The sequence below is a fragment of the Mycetomoellerius zeteki genome, unplaced genomic scaffold, assembly GCF_001594055.1.
Source record: "Mycetomoellerius zeteki isolate Tzet28-1 unplaced genomic scaffold, Tzet1.0 scaffold421, whole genome shotgun sequence".
NCBI lineage: Eukaryota > Metazoa > Arthropoda > Insecta > Hymenoptera > Formicidae > Mycetomoellerius > Mycetomoellerius zeteki.
In genome coordinates this window covers 932,302-959,439 of record NW_017257416.1, presented here as the reverse complement: position 1 = coordinate 959,439, position 27,138 = coordinate 932,302, and the positions used below count along the sequence as shown (strand labels likewise).

Below are 27,138 nucleotides of genomic sequence, written 5' to 3'. Positions count from 1 at the left end.
TTGCGGAGATATACGGTATACTTCCAAGCGAAGATTGGAATGGTAGTAAATGGAGAATAATTCGTAAGGTGAATATTTACTGTAACTTATATTTATATAGCGCCGATCCACCGCGGCTTTTTGCCACGAGCAGCGAGAACAGCACAGAAAATAAGCGAGAAATGCAAAGACGACAGTGTCGTAGTCCTTCGGGAGGACCAAAAATGCACTTTTTATCGAGTTGGCGCATCTGGCATGCACTACGAAGAGGACGAAGTCCGTGCATACATATTTCCCAGCACGTTTCCGTCGGATATTCCAATGTACACGCACGTACTTTCTTCTTGAGCCTGGCTATCCGGTAAAACCATGCAAGGTCGATCAAGACTGCATATTCATGAAAGTTCGGAAAGACGATCTATATTTTTTATTTTTTTGAAAGAGATATTTCAAAGCAGGTAGATAGATAAGGATGATACGCATCGCCTCGCGCATTCGATAGCCACATAAAATTTTCGAGGAGCGATACTTTTGAAATGGGCATTTTCTCAGGTTTCGTCGCGTGATCCTCTATTTCGCATACAAATAAAATGTTTTCCAAGCATGTATATTTTCCGGACGCTTAAATTACGCATGAAACGCTGGTTTCTTGGCGACGTAGTTCCTCGATTCGTTTCAGAAAGTCATCTCTTTAGAAAATGTTTTTACGATCTTCATCTTGAATCCAAAAGATATATCTTGCTCGACGAGACCCTCTCTGTTTCGGGATTAAACGAGAGAACCAATCTATATACATATAGAAATATAAATAAAAAATCAAACATAAATGCACATTTCAAACTATTTATAAAATTTTATTATTTCTTTCAGTAATTGTCTACTTTAATGTAAAAATTGTTTATAAGAAAAATTCATTTTTTACGATAACGTGCATTTTCTTTACTTTTAAATTTTTCAGAGAAAGAAAGAGACAGAAGGAGAATAAGGAGAGTATCTGAATTTTTAAATTTTAAAGTTTTAAAATATTTAGACTCAGAAGTCCGCCGCAAATATAGTACCGTACAAATATGTCTCGGGAGGCATTCTCGCTGATTACATCCCTCTTCCTTGGGAAACGTAGCGGAAATTATGAATTTGTACGTCATGGAGGAAATGTTGTAATTAGGAATATTTTTGAAGTAACCGGTGGATGGAGAAAATAAATAAAGCTTCTTCCGCCCTTCTCGTAGCTTGCATACAACCGAGGACCACGCCGCTATGAAATTAAGTGCGGTCCATGGCAGCGGTACACCTTCCGGCAGTTTAGTCACCGAGAAAAGAGCGTGCAAGAGGAAGGTAGGATGGAGGAAGACTGGAAGCGCGACTTTGTTCCCTCGATAAGCGGATTCTCCGATTCGCCGGGCGTTTTTGCGAATTTCACTCGACCCTTCTTCTCCTCTCTCTCTCTCTCTCTCTCTCTCTCTCTCTCTCTCTCTCTCTCTCTCGCTCTCTCTGCTATTGTGACACAGTGCGCGGTGCACGAAAAGCCGAGCAATTTAGTGAACGATGTACTTAAAATCTCCGACAATGTCTTCTCTTTGCTTTATGGTTCTCTGGTGTTAGCCAATTTTTTGAACGATAAATTTCGTACTTAATGGCAACGTTTATCGCAGTCCTTCTTTACGCCCGAGAGTTTCCACATCAAATCGTAAATTAAACCAGAAAATTTGCTGGTTACATTATTCGAGATTGAGAGAGAAGTTTACATGGTGGAATGGCAATGCAACGAAAGCCAACGAGAGAAGCGAGAGGTCGAAAGAGTATGGAGATAAGTCAGGCGGTGAGTTTCTACCGAGTCTATATACAACACAACGGAAATCCTCGTTTCTACTCGTCTATGATATGCTCGCGCGTGAGTAAACTTACGATCCAAAGGTCTCTTCACAACCGGGCTAGAGTTAGTCTTTGCAAACGTGAAGCGTTCTCCAATGCAATGAAAATATAAAGAGACAGAAAGTCGAGTACTTTAAAGTACAGTCTAATAGAGTTCAACAAGGCAGCGTCGCGAAGTTGTGTTAAAAAGTCGAATAGACCAGCAGTAGACCGAGAAGGATAAGGAGCGAAAGATGTAGTAAAGATGGAGGAAGAACGAGTGGACCACGAGGGGAGGCGCAGTCGGTCGTCTTGCAAACTTTCACCGCTCCATCCATAAATTCTGGTAATCGTGCACCCCTAAGGTACTCCGCAAGTGTAATAGTGGAAGCGCAGTCGAAACGCAGCCGATGTATCTTACGGGCGTTCATTAACGAACTTGCGCAAATTATGCGCGCGAAATTCTCGCTCGCATCGTTCGCTCGCGTTATCTTTGGACTTATCACGATACAGCTACAGGGCAGAGAAGGGCACGAGACCCGTTGTGACGTGACCCTAATGTATCGTTGCGCGGCGCTCCCTTAATGGCTTATATACGGCGCGTTCCACCGACGCGAGCAACACACTTGGATACTACGAGTCTTTAATCAATTATGCAAATGATTTGCGGACGACCACTGTATATCCGTCTTCCCCTTTCCTGTCCTCTCCGACACGCCAGGACGCGCAATCTAGATTTCCCTTCTCTTTGTTCCCCCCAGTCTTGTCCTGCGCGAAGCGTCACTCTTCGCAGAGATGCTTCCTGCTGCCCTTTCCTCTCTCGCATTTTTTTTCCCTCATCTTCTAACAGCGCCGACCCAGTTGGCACGGTTGTTTATTAAAACTTCCAAATTAACCGGCTTTAATCGCATTTATTTTACGCTTTTTGTTACCTCGGTATATTATTTATTACAGCGACCAATCCCTGCAACCTCTTTCCGGTCTCTAATCCTCTCGCACAAATCGCGTCCACCTAAAACCCCACCTCCCGCTCTTCACTCTCGATGGTACGCTTTCATCCGCTTCTCTTTCATACTCTCGCCATTCCACATCCTCCTTTTTTCCGAGCCGTGCCGTTTACACCATCCGCCGAGTATCGTTCAACCCCTCGTAACGTAGTTTTGGCCTTTGCACGAGTACCCTTTTACCCTTCTGCCTGACGGCTCATCCGCGTCTCATTCCCTCATCACTCGTCGTTCTCTATTCTCCCGTGTTTCTCCCTCCATCCCTCTCTATCTCTTGTCCTAACGCGCATTTGTTTACCATTCCTCGCGTCTCTTCCGCTTTCTCATGCTCAGCCAGCGAATTACGTTTCGCACCTTCCTCGCGGAAGTTCAAATACGGGATTACCAAGGCGGTCAGCTACCAAGCGCGGACTTATGAAAAATGAAAATGGCGTGGAAATGCGAGTAGAGATGAGATCTCAACCAGAAAAACAGACTCAATCAACGTTAAGAAAAAATTGCGAAAAGAACTATGTAATAATATTCCTTCGGCATTTAATACTTACTGAGTATACACGCAAGATAAAATTAGTAATTACAATCTGTAGTAATTTATAATAATTAAAGAAACAGACAGAATTAGAATAGCAATAATTTATACAATAACATATCAAGCGATGATTTAATCCTGCTGGTTTGAGTCTATTTGACTCAAAATGTAATTTATTTTCTTAATATTTTATTTTAAAACTTTTTTCTTTGATATTTGATGACATTGTTTGTTAATGTAAGATCTTTTTTCAGTAAAAGGTTTTTATTTTTTACTTATTAGAATCTTTTAATCATATTGATTCAAACAATATGATCGTTCATAATAGGATGAGCATAATAGATTATTTGTTTCAAAAAATTTATTATATTATAGACGCGATTATAAATCGATTGCACTTTTCCAATACAGTGCAATTGAAGTGTAGATAATTGTATTGTTTGTCATTCCTGTCGACCCTAAAAAATAACCGATTAATTGTTTGAATAATAGATTATTAATCATCCATCCCTAATCATACAGTAAAGAACAAGGTTAAACTAGCAGAGTTAAATAATAGTAACCTGGAAAAAGGATAATATGCAAGAAACTTTGAAAATAAAGGGTTGCATGAGGTTTCGAGGTTCAACACGTGTGCCTGTATGCGCGACACAGTTTCGGGAACTCCGACGTTGTCGTAAGCACTCGCGAGACTCGTATCCCAGGACAAACTGGATGAGAGGAACTGCACGAAACGCGTCCAGACTAAGATCTAACGGGGAACGTGTGCCGTGTAAAGTCTACACACGTGCATGCCTCGGCGCTGGCATCTTTGCCTCAAGATGTACTAAATCGCGTGCCATTCAGGTATTTCCATCCGCATAACACACGACGAATCGCATTGTTATCGTCGTGAAGAAAGAATTCAAACTGGCAATAATTTACCGAGTCGAATTGTTCACTTAATGCCGAAACAGTTCGTTCGACGGGATCGTCTCGAATTTATCTGCGTTAACTTTTAACCACAATTCTTTTTCACGAATTTGCAATAAATTTTTCCTTTACACTCTTAATCCTGTATCGCGTATAAGTACTATCAAATTTAATGCAAAAGGTTTGAAGTGAGAATGACATTTCGAATTACACACTAATTGAAGATATTTTCCGAGAAAAACATTTATATAGTATAAAATGTTTTTCTCGAAATATTAACACGAGATAAAAAATACAAAAGATAAAATGAACATATATATAAAGTGAACTTGAGGTACTTTTCTTTTGGAGGTACAAAGCTCTTCATATGTGCTATTAACATTTCAAATAAAGGATCATCGAGAGCAACAAAGTTATTCAACTGACAGAGTGAGATATAACTTTCGGAACGATAAAACGGGTCAAGCATCGGTAAATAGAGTTCTCACAATTTTTTCGAGGTACTACTTATATTCCTTGTAATTTACGTAAGATTTATATGTATTTCAACGCATACCGCCGATTTTTTGCGATACGAGGTTAAGAGTGTACCCTAAATTCGATAAGATCTTCGTGAATTTTGCCAGTCGACTGAAAACTAGCGCGTTACTGCGAACAATTCCGGAATAATCGTTAACGAACTTCGATGGCAGTTCGACGATGAATCGGGAGTCGGCTGACCAAGATCCGCTACTAGGTACACCCCCGTCGGAAGTCGGTCGGCGCGTCGCTGCACCGGGACTTCCTATCGAATTAGAGAAAAGTGTTCTCACGGCGTCTTGCACACCCCGTCGCAAGGACAAACTTCTCCGTTAATCTCCTGGAAACCCCTACGGGGCTCGATTTATCGAGGATACTCGATACGCGGAAGCTTTCTCGTCTCTCGATTTATTCCGGTCCCCTCCGGGCCTCGTCGCGCCCCCGATTCTTGGCAACTTTCCGCCTATCAGGACCACGCTTTTTCCTATTATACTTGGCTCAGGCGTTTTACAATGAGGCACTTGTCCATTCGAGAAGACATTGCGACGAGTCTCTACTTGCGGAATACATCGATCATGGCCCGTACCGCACACTTTATCTGAAAAACATCCTGGAAGAAATGTCCTTAGGATGTTCAGAGGACATATAGATGTCTCCTAGACATTTTAGGATGTCCCTTGGAAGTTTGTGCTATATAGGGACTGTCTTGTTTTGAGATTTTAGACGACGTAACTTGGAACGCAACTTGAAATGTAATCCGAGAATTAATTATCGTACACAAAATGACTAAAACTTTAGGAATTTGGGGAAAATCTACTATAATACTTAATAAGATTATTTTCAACTGAACTAATGCTGTTAATACGTAATTTTTTTGTATCTTTTAATCTACTCTAAAATTTTAATGTAATTTTTTAAGAAACAACTTTTCATTAAATAAAATTTTATGAAATATTCTTTTCCACACATATAATATATAAAAGAATTATTATTACCTTTTCATACTATGAAAAGATTTAAATAACGTTTTATCACAATGGCAAAGTCAATGTACAAAGAATTGAAAAACATTTTGTGGTCACAGTGTAATACTTTTAAAGTCCGGCGCATACATTTACATTTTTTCTGTGGTCGCTGTGGGAAAGAGCTCGAGAAATCCGCGGTGGCTTAACTCGAACATATCTCACAGAATCAGCGGATGCGATAAACGGGACACGAGAACGCGAGTCGAAGGAAATTTCCAATTTGTTAATAGTGCTATTCTTTTTCGTTCCGCCGGCTTGCACCGGTCATCTCGGGTATTAAAAGATAAAAATGGAATCGGGAGAATAGCGGTCCCGGTAGTGGTCGAGAAACGAGTGTTAAGCTCCGCATGGAAAATGGCTCGAACCCGGGACCTCTCGTACTCAACTCATTAGCGTTGAATTATTCGAATAATATTTCTTTGTCCGGTAGAGAAATCAATGCGTTTGCCGGAGCGATGCATAATTCATGCCGTAGTATCAGACAGATCGAAGATTAATAGGCCTGATCGGACGCTTTCTAATCGAGCATTTACCGTTTCTTCACTCTCTATCCCTCTTGCTTCTCCTTACTTCTTCCTGTGACGTTACTTCGGTTCTTTAAAAGAAATCGATAAGCTATATGCTCATTACAGAGCTTTTAAATTATTCAGAGTATCATTCGAACGTTGTTTCTGGTATATATGTTTTAGTGAAATTATTATTGCCTAATTCCAGCAGGATTAATCGTCGAGAAAGGTTTCCATAATTTATGTTTGTCGTTTTTATCAGCAATATCCCATTTATTCTGGTATATACTAGTTCATTTAATATGTTTATGTTGTATGGCGTAGACAAAACTCGCAATCTAATGGCCCGACTTTCAGACATCGCTGCCTTGGTAACGCTCCTTTCATTCTACATCCACAAAAAATTGATTGCAGAGCAGGAATTTAATTATTCTCTCTGGGTACACGGTTTGTGCCGGCTGAGTTCGCATCAGAGGAAATATTTAACCTCTTCAGTTTAAATAAAAGTCTTGTAGTGAACTGCAAATTAACGATGAGATGGTTCGAACAATGCCTTGACCCTTTCGCTTTTTTAACTCTCTCTAGGGTGAAATGAATAGATACAAATAGAAGAAAATAGAGTCGGAAATCCAATAATTGTAAAATCAAAACTCGATTTCGAAGATTAGAGATGTATTGCTTCGCAAAAGAATTTCTGCTATTTGAAAAAAGAAAATTAAAAATTTCCTAAAGAATTAAATTTGTTTACAATTGTATTCTCGTTAATTCCTGACAAAATACTTTTCTAAAGAATTAAATTTGTTTGTAATTGTATTCTCGTTAATTCCTGATAAAATATTTATTTCATGTTTTAAACTGAGCTTTTATAACTAATTAAAATAAAAATTCTGTCATGTATGAGAAGATTAATACACAGTTGGAAAAAATATATTGAATTTAACATAAATCGCATGTCCCAAACGGTCCACTCAAATTTTTGAATTAATTTTACACAAGATGAATGTGTTAGAAGGTAACGCAAATATTACGTAAAAGAATAAATGAAGAAAGATAACATCGACACAGCTTGTAAACAAACCGTGGGAACATATTTTTTTTTCAGAAAATTAACATTTATGATACGTTAAATTAATACATATTTCATTCATTTATCTTAAAATTTAAAACATTATTTTTGTTACTTGTTCACTTACTCATAAATTGTGTCATTTTACACTAAGAAACATTGAATATCAATTTCACAAAAAATCTTTAAATAACATAATCACATTATATTAAATTAACACTCGAATATGTTAAAAAATTCAACACAAACTGTTAACACAAACGTGAGTGGATCATTTCCGACACAAATACACAAATTTTTTTACTGTGTATAGATAGTACAAGATTTTGAAAGTAAATAAATTTATCATATGTAAAGAAAACACAGACGTTGGTTACGATCGGTATTGAGATTTAATCGGAGCGAGCACGTACCGAAGGATAATTCAACGGCTCGTCCCCGGAAGTTAAGTGACGTGACGTAGAAGCTAAGCACGGTTGGGGAAAAAAACAGTCGGCGGCTGGATTTTAAAAAGAACAAGAGCGATTGAACGGGGTGAGCTGTAACGCGGTTAGCTGCAGTCACGAGTCGACCGAACTTCGATGGCACGGGCTAAGAATATATTTCAATTGAAATCGTTAAAAAGTAGTACGGCAAAATAATACGAAGGGAGAAGAAGAGAAAGGAACTTGATCGTGAGGTGTAGCACGAATATCCGACGTCGAAAGAAGCGGCGTGGAAAGCGCAATTTATCCTCAATGTTATTCTCGAAACGTTCATTAATCCTATTTCGATTTAGAATATTTTCAAACGCATTTATTTTCATTATATGTAGTTTGTATAATTATACTACTTAACAAATTTCGCGAAAATTAAACGATCTGAATATGTAGATGATGCAAAATTGATATTTCCTTTAATATAAATATTCCCATATAATGCTTTTAAGATATTTCTTAAAAGCTATTATTAAGAATATTCATATCAAGGAAAATATCAATTTTGCATTACCTACAAATGTAGATCGTTTAATTTTCGCGAAATTTCTTAAATAGTATATGCATGTTTTAATTTTATATATTCAATATTTAAATTTCTCATAACAAAACTTTCTCACTGCTCAGTGCTTTATGTGCATATCTGGGTTAATTAAAAATCGGTTAAGTATTTTTTTCTTTATATTATCTTATTGCTTTTTATTCCTTAGCTTGCATCTGATGGCTATCCGAAGTTTCGTACAGTTGGCTATTCTATATCATAGTCAATAAAGGATAGCATACATTTAGACTCCTCATACATATTAAAGTCTATGTTTACATCAATGCACTGGCGAACTCTGCGCTAACAGCCGGCAACTTTCCCGAGATACATTATTGTATCTACTACTCACTCAGTAAAAACACTACTATGTTACCTCGCACTTTTCAATAGTCACTCCTAATTGAGTGAGAATCTAATGCTTTAATTAATATTCTGAATGATCTAAATGATATCATAAATACAAAATAACAAATTCAAATTAGATCTTCTTAAAAATTTGTTGGACTACGTTTTTAAAAATAATTGTCATTTACGACAATATATATTCTCCAAATTTGAATTAGTGGATAAATTACTGTGTGAATCAAATAATCAGTGGCAATACTTAACACACATTTAAAATTAGTGACATACTTGGCACTGGAAAGGAAATTTGAGCATTATTTAATAGTATTATAATAAAATACCGATATTCGTTAATTTCAATCTTCCAATATCATGTACATTGAATTTATACATTAAAACAAGGTTAGTTAGATTAAATAATAAAGATTAACTAGGTTAGAGAGACTTCACGTTTCATTCACTGATTACCACTGGCATATTTATTAGAATTGATGTCAGTGATTATCCACTGATTTAGATTTAAAGAGTAATTGAATTTTACAGAATTCTTTAATACCATAAAAAATAAACGAGAAATTCTTACATATTTATGTGTACATTAATTCAATAGATTTGAATTCTTTATCGCGGTTAATGTAGTACTGATATTTTTGTGCTCAAATAAAAGTAGAAGCAAAAATATTGAATGAGGACTGATTGGGTCATTCTCGATAAAAGCGAATACATGTTACATATGTAATAAGAAAGAACGAATCGACCGACTGACCTTTGCCGAAATATTCGGTATCTATTTTGTGGACCGTCATGTGCGATTCAGTATCGATTCAACAACATTTTTAATTTTTCCGAAAGCGCGTGGTACCCTACAGCGTGTCACGTGGTTCCGAGTCTCCAAATGTTACCTATACATCATGGTATGTTCGAGCACCCGGTTATATCAATTTTGCACTGGTGCGCGCGTCCGCTGTGCCGTCGTGAAAACCACCGACGCCCTTACAAATTGCCATCGCTGGTGCTAACTAAACGTGCACCCGTCCCCGGCTCAACGAGAAACGGCGACCTATTAATATCACGAGAATAGTCACTGGATCGCCGATGCTCTCATTGCCACTCATACGTTTTCCCAACACGAACTGATTGTAGTCCATAAAAAAACGTGTTAAACGCTGATAAAAATTCAACCATTTGCCGTGTTCTTTCAATTTTCACAAATCACCAATTAATTCTCATGGTAATCGCACTAAATTTTGAACATTAAAATAGTTTTCCTATCGCTGATAATTATCTCTGAAATATCAGTGGTTAATTCTAATGATATTCATGGGAAAACATACTTTGCCTATTTACCTAATTGATTTAATGACTATTATCGCACGTTTGTTAAAATCCATTATAAATTTACAATTCGGCATAGAATGTAACTAATAATTTAACGAGTTATTATATATACATATTATAATATATACATGAATAATATATATATATATATTATCATACAGGATAATTATTAGAATTGTGTTAAAAGTAAATTTCTTTATTTACCTCTTCCATTTCAATGATTGTTTTTCTGATTAGGAACCGGCATTTGAAACTCGTTAATTTCATTTGAGCGTATATCAGTTTACGAGTGTCAACATCGAATTAATCATCAAAACGGAAGAGGAAAAATATCTTTCATGCAATACAATTTTAATGGTCATCCTATGCATATGTGTATATACACATTGGAGCATTTAAAATTATACATATAATTACATATTTTCGAAAAGCAACTATGTGTTTTTTACACCAATTAATCATCTCATCATGCTGTATATAAAAATATTAAAGTATATTCATCAAAAAATTAATAGTTTACGAGATATTTTATATTTTATATCAAAATATGCAAGAATACTGTATAATATATCTCGTCAGCTATTAATTTTTCAATATTATTTCTACCTTAACATTTTTGTATGTAGAATAGTTAAGGAAATCATTATGTAAAAAAAAAATCACATTACATATTTAAAAAAGTGGAGGCGATCTCCATGTGACCTTGAAAAATCGATTTTTTTAAATTGATTTTATCATTTACTCCTTTGAAATCATACAACTTTTGTCTAAATATATTTTTGATTTGACGCATAATTTTTAAAGGATAATAGTTTTTAATGCTCCACTCTGTATATGCAAACAGATTTTTCGAATGCTTTCGAAATACAACTAAAATTATAAATAAAATTATTTTAATGTGTCCCAATTTTTGTTACAAATTATAGAACTTAAAGTGAATTAAAATAATAAATCGACGGTAACATCGAGAAAGAGAGAGAAAGAGAGAGAGAGAGAGCATCTTCCTGCTCTCAAGAAGAAAGCGGCAATCGAACACTTAACTCTCCGACTGTAATTCAAGTATGTTTTTTTTTGTAAAAAAGTGAAATTTCACTCTCAAATTTCTTTGAATTAAAGAAGAGTCTCTGGTTCTCTTATTGTTAAATTATACAGTTTGAAACAAATTTCCACTTTTTTTTCTCATTTTTGCTCGAATTTCAATTTTTATTAAATAAAATTTTTAATATTTAAGACCCAGATTACAGACAGAGAGGAAGTAAAAATATGATTGCAAATAAAGAGTTAATCAGTTTATAAATGTGCACCGGATCACAAGCGTACAACGCTGCCTTCCAAAGTTTCAAGGTCGGTTGATAGGTGTTGTAAGCAATTCGTATAAGCCAGATGTAGTATTAAGAGGGGTCGGTAGAGTAAATTAATGATTTCTGCCAGTGGAGTTCGATAGCACAGGGGCGAGATGTATCGCGCGATATCACGCGAACGGAGCGCGTGTACACCTCAACCAATACCGGCGCGGCAACGTTATTTCCGGCACAACACAACGCGTTGCGTTCACCACACCACAAATTCGTATTATATATCGTCTCTCGCATTAGGTTGGTCGAAGGTGTGCCAAGTAGTCTGCACATACAGCAATTCCAAAGAGGGATGGTGAAAGAGGGATAGGAAGGTGAAAGACGGGCCCGCGGGGATCAGGTGAGAGAAACAGAAAAGGTGCGCGAGAATAAGAGGGCATATAATAGCGAGTATTATGGGCACTTAGTCACTTTTGTGCCGTGGCCGCCATTGTGCTAAGACAAAAGATGGAGAATCCCTTGGAGCGATTCAACTGTCCCGTACAAACTAGTCGCCAGCATAGCACGAGCTCGGCTGCTCGGTGCGGCCTGGTGCCGCGCGATGCAACGCAACGCGACGCGACGCGACGCGACGTGACGCTCGAACAAGCATGATGCTTGGAGCAAAATTAAGCCCTGGTTCGCTTCGGTGCTGGCGAGGTATGTTCACCTTCGTCCCGCACTCATAGAAATTGCGAATTGCAGCGAACACATCGCGAACATACGTATTCGTACGGCTATGCGAGAGCCTTCCTTCCTTCCTTCCTTCCTTCCCGGGCAAACCCAGACGCACATTGTGCGAGTTCCCCTTTTGTTACCGCGTTGTTCCATTTCGAGCTTAAACAGAACGCACTTGCATGCGCGGCTATCGCTGTTGCCTCTTGTAATTCTCGTATTTTACGTTCTCTTTGATATTCTTCTCGAGAATATAAAAGCCGCTTCGAGTTTTGAATGGTTTCTTTTCTATTTTGAACAAATACTGATGGATCTATTTTTTTGGGAATTATAATATATCGCTTGTTTGCGATAAAAAGTGATACAAGATACAATTTTATCTAAAAAATTAGTATTTTTGAAATAATGAGAGAAAATTAATTCAAAAGACGTATAGTTTCATTGGAAAAACGATACCATTTGTAATTCTCTCAATTTATCATTAGAAAACAGCAGTCCTTTTTCAAGATTTGATTTTCAAGATTTATAGAAGAGATATTTTTTGAGATTTAGATACCTACCGTGAAAGAATATTGTCGAAAGAATATTGCTGAAATAGAAAAATTAGTTGGAATTATGTCATTGTTTCTTAAAAGGTTCCTTAAAACATTGTTTCAATATTTAGGATTTATAAATGTCCGAGAAGTTACTAATTTTAAGATGACTCACTTTTCTATCAAATAAGCGATATGTATGATTTACTAATTTAATTTACTTTCTAGGGACGAAGTATCAAATTTACAATGTTTATTTTAAAATTGAATTCTCTCGAGGTAAATTCAGAATTTGTGCAAGTTATATTTAAGAATTGAAGATGGAAATATACATCGAACACTAAAATATATATAGTGCTTCTACCCAAAAGACAATACTTCGCTATGTATTAATATATGTATATTAATAGAACATATCACACATATCAATGTGTATATCGATAGATTTTTTACTTACAAGACATTTTTTAGCAAAATTAGTAAAAAAATTGATTTTGAAGGACAAGAGGATATCCTTCCTACACGGAAAGAACGGTTTTGTTGAAGGATGTAAAAATTTAGTTAGATATAGACCGAAAATAATTGTTAGACCATTAAAATAATTATGTAGGACGCTCAAAATGGTTGCTAGAATGTCAAAACATTTTTCAGTATTATTCGTTATGTTTGAAATTCTTACATAATTATTTTGATAATTCAATAAAATTATTTTCAGATCTGTATCCAGCTAAATTTTGAAATACTCAAACAAAACCTTTTTTTCCGTGTAGAGAGTCAATAAATTTTTTAACGTGTCCGTTTTCTTTTCTCTTGTCATACGCATAATTAAGACATAGTTTACGCTTTTTAATAATTTGACTTTCTTCGAATGGTCGCTCCAGATATCTTTTCACTGCTTTTATAATATGACTCTACTTTATATTTGACTACATTAATTTTTTTCATTAACTAAGATATTTATACATTTTATAATTTATTAGTCTAATTCAGAATAATTGTTTTTATTACTATCTTTCTATATATATTTTAGTAATTTAATGACTATTAAGTTACTTTTTAATATTAAATATTTAATAAATCTCAACGATAATAGGAAGATATTTTACAAGACGCTTATATTCGGCGCTTTTATGAATCTTATTTATTGGACATGACCTAGATTGCATTTTTATTGAACAACTCTTAAGATAGGATTTATTAATTTGTTAACGAATATTATAATTTCTAATTTTTATATTATAATATTTATTTTGTCAACATTGAGAATGACCTGATATTGGTCGAAACGTATGTTTTATATTATTGTTTATTTATTTATGTAAGTCAAAATTTATATTAAATAATTTGTTTTAGGCTCGCAGCCCTTCTTTGTTATATTATTTAATTTATTGAGCCTTTTTATTTAATTTTAATAAATTTTTTCATAATTCATAAAATTTTATAATGAAAATGTAAGAGTAAATAGCCGTGATCGACACGCGAGTACTATAATCCAAGTAAGGTAGCTGCGGAATACCTAATAACTGATGTGTGAAATGTATGTATTAGTGAATTGCTTTGGTCGCGAAACTTGTCGAAGTAACGCAATTTCAACTGTCGTCCATGCGGTTTGCCAATCCAAAATGCGTTTCAGGAAAGCGTGGAAGACGAGATTAGCTTCGTGAACGAAACGCAATCATGATTTCCGTTTTGGCCAAACTCTCTCTTTATTGTATCCACACAGTTCTTCAATTTTGTTCCCGTGAAACAGTATCGAACAATAAGAGAGGGACGTGTCGAATAGGGAAAAAGGTCAAAGGCTTATATAAAAAGTATTCAAGTCTTTCATCTCAAACATCAAAAGGTAATTCCCGAAATTATGGAGATTTTTCCGAAGAATTCCACGAAATTGACGTTATCCTACTAGAGAGGACCAGGACTCTTTGTAATACTGGAACGTTACTGACAAAGGAGGGAATAGGTTGAAAGTACAAATGAAACGTTACCTCAACTGCCATACGTACACATACTTGGTATATGTCTCGCCTAAGTCGTTGGCTCCGGTTTCCGCCTTTGCGTTTCCTCAGGGAAGTTCTCGCGCGCGCGTTCGGTTCTCGTATTCCCTACTCCTATAGATAAGCAAACGATTTTCACCTTGTGGTACACGTATTTCTGATAAACGAATATTTAAATATTTCTCGAGGATTTATAGGATGATTTATGATAATAATCTTGCAATAATCTCGCTTTTTAATTAACAAATCATGCAAAATTATAAATACTAATTGCAACAAATGTAACGTCCATTACATTGCACACACTTTCTAAAAGTGAATCAGTATGTTATTACTGAAAAACAGTAAATCTTATTAATTATAATTATTATGTTCTCAAAACAAAGAATTATTTTCTTTTGAATAAATTTAATGCTTGTAACGAACTTATGATAGAAATTTGCGAATATATTTTGAAATACTTGAAACAAGTAATTATTACTCTTGCGTACAGTATGTATTTTTCTGCGTCCACACTGTAAGACTTCTTTAAATTTATAAACTTAAGGTAAGTAGTTAAATACGAGAAAATACGCGCCATCGTAAGAGGATTAGAAATTGCTAAAGCCTATACAGGTGAAATCGAATAACGTCTGCTTTCACAGCCCGATAGCAGTGCACAGTTTCTAGATCGATTGTTCTAACAAACAGGTGGATTCTGAGGAAATAACGTGTAGCAAATGGATATGCGATGATCAGAATTACATATAATGAGCGATGCCGATGTTAACGCGTTAATCATGTTCGCGGTGCAACGGGCCGCGACTGTATCACGTACAGAGGCACTGACCAAGATTATCCATTTCCACTATCCATTTTATTCGGCATCATCCGGCTCGCTGCTCCGAGCCGACCGAGTCAAAGTCGCACGATCAAATCGATCTGCGCCGACTGCGCGCTTCGTTTCTAGTTGTCGGATCTGTCGCTTTGAGTACGTTTACGCTTACAGTTACATCGACCCCAATGAGCGTCAGGATCGAACGGCGCGGCGCTGCGCGACCGTTTGTATTTCTGTCCGATCATACGTGCCTGAAGAAAGAGAGACACTAACAGGATATTTGTGAGACTACCAAAAGAATATATAATGAATACAACTGAAAAAAGCCACCAAATGTTGAGTGAAATAATTTCAATCAAATGTTCAAATAGTATAACCAAACATAATTTTATCTTTGTAAATATTACCATTGATAATACCATTTGATATTACCAATACTTATCTACTAAATATTTATAAAGATAAAATTATATTCAGTTATATCACCTGAAAATTGATGTTGAAATTATTTTACTCAGCTTTTGGCAACTATGACCTGATTCTTTCTACAGTTTAATAAGTGAAAATGAATCAATAAATAAATAATACAAATAAACGAAAGGGTTATTTAGTCAAAGTAGATTGTGTTTAGTAATATTTCTGTTAATAGGTTTTAGATCGGAAACGATTCTATCGAATACATTTTTCGTTTAGGCCGTTTAAGGCAAACTTAAAAAATTGATCTCGAAATTTTAGATGAAAGGTGAAGATGAAACTCTTCAGTAATTATACGAAAAATTGGGTCTCGGTAAAATAAGTTAGTTTTCATATAATGTAGCTTATAATGTGATAAATAAAAGATGTTCTAGATACAAGGGTTAATAATGAATAGCTTTTAAAGCTATTCTGTATCAAAGGTACTCTGTGAGCACAAGTTTTATACTTTTGATAAATTAATACACTTGCAGATAACTGAAAAACTATCCATCATCGATGTTTGTACCATCTTTTGTTCACCACATTATAAGCTTCATTATATGTAAAAACCAACTCATTTCACCGGAATTCAACTTTCCGTATAATTAGTGTGGGATACTTTTAAATAGATTTTTCAGTTTTATAAATTGTGCACCAATTACGTTCAAAAAGTAGACGAAATATGTCAGTTTCTACAAATTATATAATGCAAGTTGTGTTTTTCGTAATACGATACAATTTATTATAAAAACTCTTCCTTTTATTTTGCATTATTTGTTATATTTTTCTGAATTATGTTTACAAGATAATTTCACCATTTTTCCTTCACAAATCAAATTATGCTGTAAATTTACATAGATACAGGTACATTATAGGTAATCTCACAGAAACGTTCGCGATGCCTTCGCTGTGTAGATGTATAATGTATGCGTTTCTCTTTCTCTGTCATGTCATTAATTACACTAATCAAAACGGTGTATTTCGTCTCACAATGCCGTGCAACACAACACACTTATTTCGATGATACTACGCCTTTGGAAATTGCAGTTTCTAATCGACAGGCGTCTACTCACCGCGTGCAATCAGCCGTAATCACTCGTGTACACGGCGTCAACTTCCTGTACAAGCGGCCGCAAAAATTTTCGCCTACTATGACGTATTGAAAGCATCGCTCTTTGCAGTTTTCTTCCATTTCGATAATGGCTTCTTTGCAATCAGTCACCGCCAGCTTTTTGTATTCGCCACGCTCGCGTAACGGGCCAACTTTCGCGGACTGAAGAGCGAGGATACAGTTTTCTTTTTGTAGCGCGAGATACCGAAAGAATGCAAGTGCATTCAACGCGCGGAGAGATATCCTGCGAGGCACATAATGCGCTTTATTGTCTGCGATGATACTACTACTATATATATATATGCGGTTCTTTTCCTCCCTCCTCTTTCTACGTAAAAATAATCGCGGAATAAAAGCGCATAATGACCCGTCGCCACTACCGTTGCCGTCACCAAAACCAGGAAGAAAACGAAAGAAAGACAGCGAATTTCGTTAAAGCACTCTATCATTCTGGCGAGTAAAAAAAAATTCATTATTTTGTACTTCGTCGTTAAATTAAGAAAATTAGCCACTCGTTCAGATACTCTTTATACGAATCCGCTTCAAACACGTTTGTCCCTTTCCAAAGTCAATCGATAGCACATCATAATTCTGCCTCGTAAAAACGATTCTTTGATTAAATGCGACGCTGAATTGATCACGCGTAACGACGCGAGAGCTTTCGCGTCGTGACTGACTTTGATGAGACAATTTGAATAATAGCGATGGCTCTTGACTTGGGAAAAAGTGTCAACTTCCAATCTCATCGCATCGAGATTCCTCTCGACTGGTTTCTCGAGATTGAACTGTCGTCGGGAAAACGAGGACCTCCTACGGGGTTATCCTAACTCGTATTCACTCATTTCGGTAAATTGCCATTGCGAGAATAACAAGAAGTCGTCGACGCCGACCGCACAATTAGCGTTAATCCTCGTTAATCCGCATCGCTTCAATTTGCATTCCTTTGTTCGTCCTTCCTACAGCTTGACTGCGTAAATGCTATCGGGTGATATATCATATTATACAATCATATATATGGATAGAGTTCATATATCTGGGATAAGAATCAATGCGCCGTATAGCGAAACAACAGTGACGTTAAGAAATAAAAGGTCGAAGGTAAGCGAGATAATATAGTAGTTTATCCCGCGAATCTGGCCATTAATACTTCAGTTTCATATATTTACGGCACCAATCAATACCCTATTTCTATCCCACTCCGTGCCGGAAGTGACCCAGATAGACGAAGACCAGGCAACAGTTTAAGGTCTCGTATGTGCTGCAACGGGAATACGTGACAAGTTTTGCTACTTAAGTCCGACGTAACGACACACGACGTAATGAAATGGAGGCACTTTGCAGCAGTGCCTATTGTTAACGGTTATACTCCTCTAAAATCCTCTTATTTTTAGTAGCTGTACTTTGTACCGTTTTACGGGCTACAATATTCTAATAATAAAAACTTAAACATATTTTTCTATATTTGATATTTGATTTAGCTTTTTATTCTGAAGTTTTTTTCATTTTTTTGAAAATTGAACGAAAGCAACATTGACGACATTCAATAGACCAAATGCCGCCAATGTGGCTTATCGAACCGCCGGAACAGAAAAATACGTACAGCGTAGTATGGTATACCACCTAAAAAGACGGGTTGCAGTTTTGTCCAATCAAGTGGTCCTATTGGCACACGTCGTTGGCTCGTAACCAAAGCCATGATCGATCTCTATTTGTATCTGCCGGCAATCGGATATTGGCCGATGAACATACGAAAAAGAGGAAGGCGTCGACCAAGGCAGCAAAATGGTAGATGTAAGCAAGAGATATCGCGGCGGGTGTGGTAATGTTTTACCATGACCGTAAATAATATTTGAAATCGATGTTATATCTGCGGCTTTACAGAAGTTCAATATACTTTTATTTTAATCACGACATGCTATTGACAACGTGGACCAAAGTATCGACAATGGACATCTGAAATCGGGAAATGACAAATCGCGAAAGTACATGTGAAAGTGCGAGGAATACAATACACGTATGAAAGGCGAAGTAGAGGCGCAAACTGCAACGCGAACCACCGTCTCACTGCGTCGTTCGTCGCCGCTCATTGTTGCCATAATCTGGCCGGGCTAGGCCCATTGTTTGTCATCCAATCTTTCCGCTGAATTTCCATCACGGACAATGGTGGCGGTGCTTTATAAGTCGCGCGAATTACATGGGCGAACGCTGCTCGTAAATATAGCCGGTGAATCGTGAAAAAGCCCGCCATGCTCGCTCTCTTTGCGATGTCGAGCGATGCTTCACATTCTCTCGGCTTTACTCTACTCGTCAACGAATGAGGAAACGCGCACCTATTTTATTCCTTTTCTGATTTGCGTTAAATTTGTATTTATTATTGGAAATTAAATGAGTAGAAAGAAAAATAATACTAATTTAAAAACGACTTTATGTAAAAGTAGATTAATAATACAACTGGGATATGAAAAGAAATTAGAATACAATTTACTATCATACTTTTATCTTGTTGATGATTACCAGAGAGAGAAAAAAATAAGAAGGAAGATATATATATATATATATATAAATATCCATATTAACTTATAACTATTATACATTAACATAATAAATTTCTCCATACATAAGTAAACAAAAATAATTTTTCTTATTCTAATGTAGCTAAACAATAATATCTATATAAGCTTAACTCACAATCAATCTAATTGCACGATCCTCCGCGCTCTTACACTAACATCCCTCTATAGCTTTTCGTATAAAAGAGAAAGAGAGATTCCAATTTCACTCTGTTCTCTAGTCCCTTTCGTGTGTTTTTGATGATGGAATTCTTCCTTCCGTTTCAAAAATCATCTTTATCGAGATAGCCAACAAAAAATTGAGAATTCATGCGAGACAGCCGGAGCGGATTCATCGATAACTGCCAGTAGGTGGATAACAGCTACGAGTATCCACGCGAGAGAAGAGTCCACGAGAGTCACAGCCCCGCTCGTAAATCAACGGAATTTCGCAACCGTTCCGGGACAATTTTATGATTTAATCCAGTGGATGCGTGAAGGCTGCGGTCGCGAACGGGCGAACGAGGACAGTGGTGAAAACGCGAGGCCCGTCGCTTGCACGGCCGTATATCGGGTGCACTCCTCGAGATGAATTTCCCGCGTGCAGCGCCGACATAGTAACCGCGAGAGTGAAAAACCTCTGTGGCTGACTACGAGAGCTCGCGGTGTAACGGGGAAACGCACCCGTGCTTGTTCTCGAATTTTCCCATCGGTCGCGCTGCATTCTGCGGCCACGGTCCGTCGGTACCACTGACTATATATCGCGATAAGGTGTAATAAAACCTCGATTAGGATCTACGTTGGAAATTTAATTAACTCGAGGCGAATGGCCACGCGCTTCTGTAAATTGCATTTTATTATATTGGAAATCGATTTTTTTTTTTTTAAATTAACGTTTCGCTATTTAACACCTTCCGTTTCATCAGAGGCGAATATTTGATATACGATGTAATATTATCTATATATTGGAGGATAAGCATGCTGATTCATTAATGAGCCGACTTAGCTTTGCGGGAGGTCTCTCGCACGGAAATTAATTTAGTTCGTCTCTCAACCGCAGCAGAGATTATACATTATTATCACAATGTATAATGCGTTACATTTTTGCTCAACTGTCGCGTGCTCGCGAGGATATTCCAATGCCAACGCCGTATAAAATGACGAATCGAATAACCGCGATTACCTTGAATAGAGATTACAATACATTAAGAGAAAGGACGTCTCGATTTGCTAAGAGAAAGAGAAAGAAGGAAGGAGAAAGATCGTGCAACGAGGATCGGTCGCGTGACGGACGAGCTTCGGGCCAGAGCGAAAGGTTTCTCGCATTCGGTAAATCGCAAATCAAATTAAGCTCTCAGCCGGCACGCTATCCTCGATCCGAAATGTCGTGGACGTATAAAAGAGAGCGATAACGACGTGGCCGGACAAGTGAGTTTGCGGAACGTGCGCCCATCCCCTTCGCACCGCGTCTCACTTCAATCTAGGAACCTCTCACAGCTATTACATACGGCTTTAAAGTGTACATCTCGTCCGGGGAGATTCCTCGTCGTCTGTGCCCAGCGCCGACAAGTCAGTCAGATTGCAAGAGAAAGGAGAGAAATTGTTCCCACCTATCGGTAGCGTCCGTCCGATCGTTCGTGTTCACAAGTTAACTTGGAAAACTAGCTGGCAAACTTCAGCGGGGGGTGGTTGCATCAAACGGTGCATCGAGCGGTGCACTTGTCAGCCCGCGACTCGACTTACGTCGGAGGATGTTGATGCATAACGGTAGTGGTATCGTGGCTGGGCCATTGGCTTTCGCCAGCAGAGTCGGGTAGGTGTGGCTCTATATACCCTATTTCTCCTTATAATCATCCGACATTGTGTGGCGGCTGCGAAGAGCCGCTGATAATATTCGCGGCACGAGGGAGAATATGAAAGCCGAGTGAGTGCGAGCGAGAGGCACCAAAGTTCTCAGCAAGCCCATGTACACAACGCTCGCAACATACAGGTAGATGCAGCGTTTCATTCGCGAATAAGATCGCGATGCGATAAGGAAGGGCTTAGGGAGCTCTTACGGCCGGAGAATAGACAGGCTATCAAATCATGCGCGCATTATGGAGCTACGCCGCTACCTAGATCCTTCGATAAGCCGGAAGGACTAATAATCACTCGACATCCCAATTAGCGCACGGCCGGATTTAATCCATCAATGGTACATGCGAATGGATCTCATTGCCATTAATGTTCGCCGCACGTAAAAGCGCGTCATTTTCCGCGCGATGAATGAGAATCTTTTTCTCCAAATAACCGCCGGTGGTGATGGTGTAACAACGAAAATAACAATGCTACCGATAATAACGTATAACATCGGTTGCACGCAGATAAGGTTTCGCGATATTATTTGCCTGGTACAAGTCTCGGTTATACGAGATTAATGTATAATGTTTTCTCTCGTCGATAGCGGGTCGAAATTTTTCGTGATATTATACCCTTTCGACCGTATTGGCGATTTTATCATCGAACGAATTTGCCGAGCGTAAATGGATCACGTTCACGTTGCATCGCATCGCGATCGATGTAGCGAATTTGCGGGTCGTCTTACTCGGGAAAGTCGCAATTCTTATCGTCGACGCGAAAGCTATTTGTCCTACAACCTTTACATTTGCGATGTCGTGACGGAGTAATAATGCCGGTCACGAAGGAAGCGACAGAAATTACCCTCCTAAGTCTTATGGAAATTCTCTGCTGCCCGTTTAATCTGTAGATAGTGATTTAGGATTTTGTTTTATCGCGTTTTGATCAAATTAAAGAAAAATTATAATTTTGCACGATTCTTACATAAATATTATAATTATGTTTCTTATCTTAAAGCAATTTTCCAAGTATTCTTAACTTTTGACATATTTCATAAGATTCAAAATTTTTACCTTATAAAGCATTTTGCAAAATATTTTTTTAGTATTCAACATTAATCATCACGATAATTAAACACTGGATTAAAATTCTGAGAGAATCAAATCCGCTGAATTTAAACTGCGAAAAATATAAGCTTCTATTATTTAATTTATGGAAGCTTTATTCGTCGCAGTTAGAGTTTCGAAAATTTCAATAACTTCGTGTGATCAAATATTAACTAGCCGGTGTATTTTTAAATAACAGAGACGTACAGCCACTGCAAGAACATTTCCTAGGATGGAACTTCCCCGCCGAGCACGCGGACCTAGTGCACCCGCATTGGCGTGTATTCCTCGCACCCGGAAGACTATGGCACGTCGCCCTCGCGCTCATTTACCTTTTGCTCCTGATGCTGTCCCTCCTCGGAAATGGCATCGTTATTTGGATTTTTAGCACGTAAGTTTGTGTCATTTAAGAAAATTTCGTAAGACAGCTTAAAGATTAATACAGCAAAGAGAGCCTAATTAAATACTGAAAATTGCAAAATAAGCAATGTAGCTTAAAAAAATTCAACTATATATATGTGATATATTAAACATGCAATGTATTTTTATAAAATGCGCATTTTTAAAATATATGCATTTTAAGAATTATTTATTAATTTTGTCTAATCTCTCTCTTTTAATGATTGTGAATTGTACATAATCTTATTAACGCTTAACACAAAATTTTTAATCTTCTTAATTTTTTAAATCATTTCTAATTTATGTTATTAATACTGCAAATACTCATATCATTTTATCAAAGAAGAGAAAAGAGGATAAACTATATAAATAAACTTTATTTTGCGCAACCTTATTCCATTTATATCAAACACATCAAGACTTTTGTTTCTATTCTTGTTTTTATTTTTGCTAAATTTATAGACTGTATTTTTCTTCAACTTTTTTCTTAATTTTTATTATTATAGTTTACTACTATGGGTCAGTTTCACCAATGCCAATTACTTAATCGACTAGTCAATTCCATTAAACAGCAAATGCGATTAGTCAGTTAAACGTCGATTAAGTAAATGGCGTTGATGAAACCGACCCTATCTCTTGTAAAAAATGGGTGTATGTAGACATATAAATATCCCCCCAGGATGCTCGTAAGATCGACAAAATGGTGGTGCTGTCGCCATCTTTATACGTGAGACTGAATCGCTTTGGCACAGTCTTTGCGACGTACGATAAAAATATTATCACATTCTACTCTTTATTTTTCCTTTAAAAAAAAATCTTTTTTAAAATTAATCAATGTTTCCCGTAATGAATATTTGTTTTGATATATTAATGTTTAGGTCAAAATCACTGAGGACACCATCGAATATATTTATCTTGAATTTGGCTGTGTTCGACCTACTGATGGCAACGGAGATGCCTATGCTGATCATAAACAGCTTCCTGGAACGAACGATTGGTTGGGAGACCGGATGCGATGTATATGCTTTGCTCGGTGCGATTTCCGGGATGGGACAAGCGATTACCAACGCAGCGATCGCTTTCGATCGATACAGGTTGGCGCGCGCGATTTGGCTTTGACGGTTTTTATTGATTACTATTGAACCAATTTAATTGCATTTTTATTGAATCCATTATTGAACAATTACAAAGCGGTTACACGCTCGTTAAAATTTAACGACTGCAGTGCATTGTCAAAACGACTATGTCAATGACAACGATAACAGACTTATAGGAAGACAAGAAATTTTAAGATCTAATAAACGTTTCTCGGTACTTACCACTAGTCAATTTAATCAATAACAACGGCAGGATTGTAACTGTTTTATTATACGTCTTGCTTTACAGAACAATTAGCTGTCCGATTGACGGTAGACTGAATGGAAAACAAGCTACGGTACTAGCTCTATTCACATGGTTTTGGGCGCTGCCATTTTCGATATTGCCTATGACGGGATTGTGGGGTCGATATGTGGCAGGTAAACAGGTTCCTTCTATCGCTTTTATTGTTAGAAAAGTAATAAGTTTCAATAAAGAGAGAAAGAGAGAGAGGGGGGAGGGAGGGAGAGAGAGAGAAAGTACTATAGATTTAATAAAGTAAAGTAATAAGATTTTATTATATTAAAGTAATAAGATTTCATTTTCGTATTTAAGCTCCATATTCTAATTTTCTGCGATTAACTTACATTTTCATCTCGCGAACAATTTGCATTGCCGTTTGAGATTTTTTAAATTAAGAGACAAGATATAAGGTATTTTGGGATTTTTGGAGTAATTTTATTATCTGATTTCCTAGTAAAGAAATTAAGCATATAAGTATAGACTTTTATTAAATATTAAATACTATGTGATTTTTAGAGGGTTTCCTCACGACATGTAGCTTCGATTATCTAACGGATGACGAGGACACGAGGACATTCGTGATAACGATATTCTTCTGGGCGTATGTTCTTCCTATGCTGCTGATTATATACTTTTATTCGCAATTGTTGAAATCTATTCGCTCTCACGAGAAAATGCTCCGCGAGCAAGTAAGTAGAAATTTCGCGTTTCAATGCAGTAACAAATCGATCTTCAGCTTCGATATAGCGCGATGAAATAAATTGCGGAGAATTGATTTTGGCGCATTATATGTTCATAGGCTAAAAAAATGAACGTCAAGTCGCTCGTATCAAACCAGGACAAAGAGAGGAGTGTTGAGATGAGAATTGCAAAAGCTGCATTTACGATATTTTTCCTCTTTGTGCTTGCATGGACACCGTATGCAGTTGTCGCTTTAACTGGAGCCTATGGAAATCGGTAACAAGATCGAAAATATTTTTCGATTCGAAAAGTTTTCTACTTTCATCTTCAATTCATTTTATATATATTCCAGCCAAACGCTTACTCCGCTGTCGACTATGTTACCAGCCATATTCGCCAAGACGGTGTCGTGCATCGATCCATGGATATATGCAATCAACCATCCTAGGTAACGCGTATTCGTTCTACCATTTTGTCATTTCTAATAAAATTTTATTTACAATTGGAAAATTTGCGTTAAATTTAACGTATTTTAACGTTTAAATTCAATGCAAATTTCATGTATTTTTCAAACGCTGGATGCAAATTTTTATGTTAATTTAATAAGATGCACATGTTAAGAAATAACACAAAATATAAAATATTGTGTAAAAAATTAACTAAAAAATGTAACACTCACATAATTTATAAATAATTTTGGATAATTTATTTTTTGTAAAATTAACATTTACAATATGTTTAATTAATATATTTTATTAATTTATCTTAAAATTTAAAATACATGGTTTTATTACTTGTTCACTTACTAATAATAATTGTATTATTTTAACATTAAGAAATGTTAAATATTAATTTAATATGAAATATTTAAATGACACAGTCACATTACGTTAAATTAACACTCCGATATATTAAAAATTCAAGATATATAATTTTAACGAGGTTAGTTTTGACATAAATACAAAATGTTTTTTTTATCTGGAGACACGGTAGTGTCTCTCGGCGCTAATTATGTAAAATACAGCGCAATCATTATAATTTAGATAATCTTCGATAAGATCAAAAGATAATTCCGGGATAAGTAATTGTAGTTTTCCGATTAAGTAAAAGAGAAAAATGTGTGTGTACAGGTATCGACAAGAACTGGAAAAGCGCTGCAAATGGATGGGAATTCGAGAAAAAGTGGCCGAGGATACCGTATCGGCGCAAACGGAGAAAGTGAACGCGGAAGAAACGTAATCTTATTGTTGATTAACTAATGACTGTTATCGAGAGGATATCGATCGATTGCACTGCATTCCTACCACAAATGCAGCTTCGACCAGTCGCCTAGATTTTTTAAAATACATCTCATTAAAAATATTGATGTGAACGGAAACCCCCTTCTATGATAAGAGACCAAAATAACTTCTATATGAATTCTATGTGAATAAGAAAAGACTTCTTTAGTTTGTGTATATCAAGCTATTATTACACAAATACAAGCAACAGAGCAAATATGAAACTAACATTTTTTTCATTCTCCTCTCAACCATTGCACAATAGATACAACCTCAACGCAATTAAAAGTTTTTCTTAATTATTTACATGTTATATCATGCTTTCTGTAGTTTATCAGAGATGGCAGAATACGGAAGCCCGTACCGTGCTGCCATCCCCGTAACTAGCCTGTTTTTATTGATCTTGGATTAAAAATTTTGAAGCAATTTTGGTGCTAATTGTTGTATTTCTTCCGTTTTATTAATAGTGAAAAATGGTTGCAATTAGGAGCAATAACCACTAAATGTATATGTAAAATTTTATTAAAATTAAAATACGGAGCTTTCAAAATAGAGGTACCAAATTATATCTTTGAGTATTATCGTTGTATATAAGACATTTATTATAATTATCTCATTCTCACATTTCTGTAATATTTCTTAATTTGAATTAAGATAATTGAGACTAAGTACAATATTTTGACTTTTATATAAAGTTTTCATTTTCCCAAATTGGATTCGATATAAGAGGAAAGTTATAAATAGAACAGTTGGATATACGACTCTTCTTCCAACATAAAGATCAAGTTAAGGATCACGAATCAGTCGTTTGAGGTGGTGTAGATTTTCTATCCATCCACGGCAGAAGAGCGACTTATCTATCAGGTGAATAGAGTGGATAGAGATCTCTTTCT

At 36.5% G+C, this 27,138-nt stretch overlaps 1 protein-coding gene across 1 annotated transcript; it reads left to right on the top strand.

Moving 5' to 3' along the window:
• The first annotated feature begins 21,006 nt into the window (after nucleotides 1–21,006).
• Nucleotides 21,007–26,739, top strand: Rh5 (Rhodopsin 5). The gene is made up of 8 exons (XM_018454027.1): nucleotides 21,007–21,376; nucleotides 22,705–22,896; nucleotides 23,783–23,998; nucleotides 24,291–24,421; nucleotides 24,801–24,973; nucleotides 25,084–25,241; nucleotides 25,318–25,413; nucleotides 26,096–26,739. Exons 1-8 carry the CDS (start codon nucleotides 21,315–21,317, stop codon nucleotides 26,202–26,204), a joined length of 1,137 nt encoding a protein of 378 aa, XP_018309529.1. The 5' UTR covers nucleotides 21,007–21,314; the 3' UTR covers nucleotides 26,205–26,739.
• Nucleotides 26,740–27,138: the final 399 nt, after the last annotated feature.

What these genes read in the sequence shown, in the direction of transcription:
- Rh5 (XM_018454027.1), top strand. Translation starts at nt 21,315, where the DNA reads ATGTTGATGCATAACGGTAGTGGTATCGTGGCTGGGCCATTGGCTTTC. An exon ending in GTGGGGTCGATATGTGGCAG is followed by an intron (nt 24,422 to 24,800) that starts GTAAACAGGTTC and finishes TGTGATTTTTAG; the next exon opens with AGGGTTTCCTCACGACATGT. An exon ending in ACTGGAGCCTATGGAAATCG is followed by an intron (nt 25,242 to 25,317) that starts GTAACAAGATCG and finishes TATATATTCCAG; the next exon opens with CCAAACGCTTACTCCGCTGT.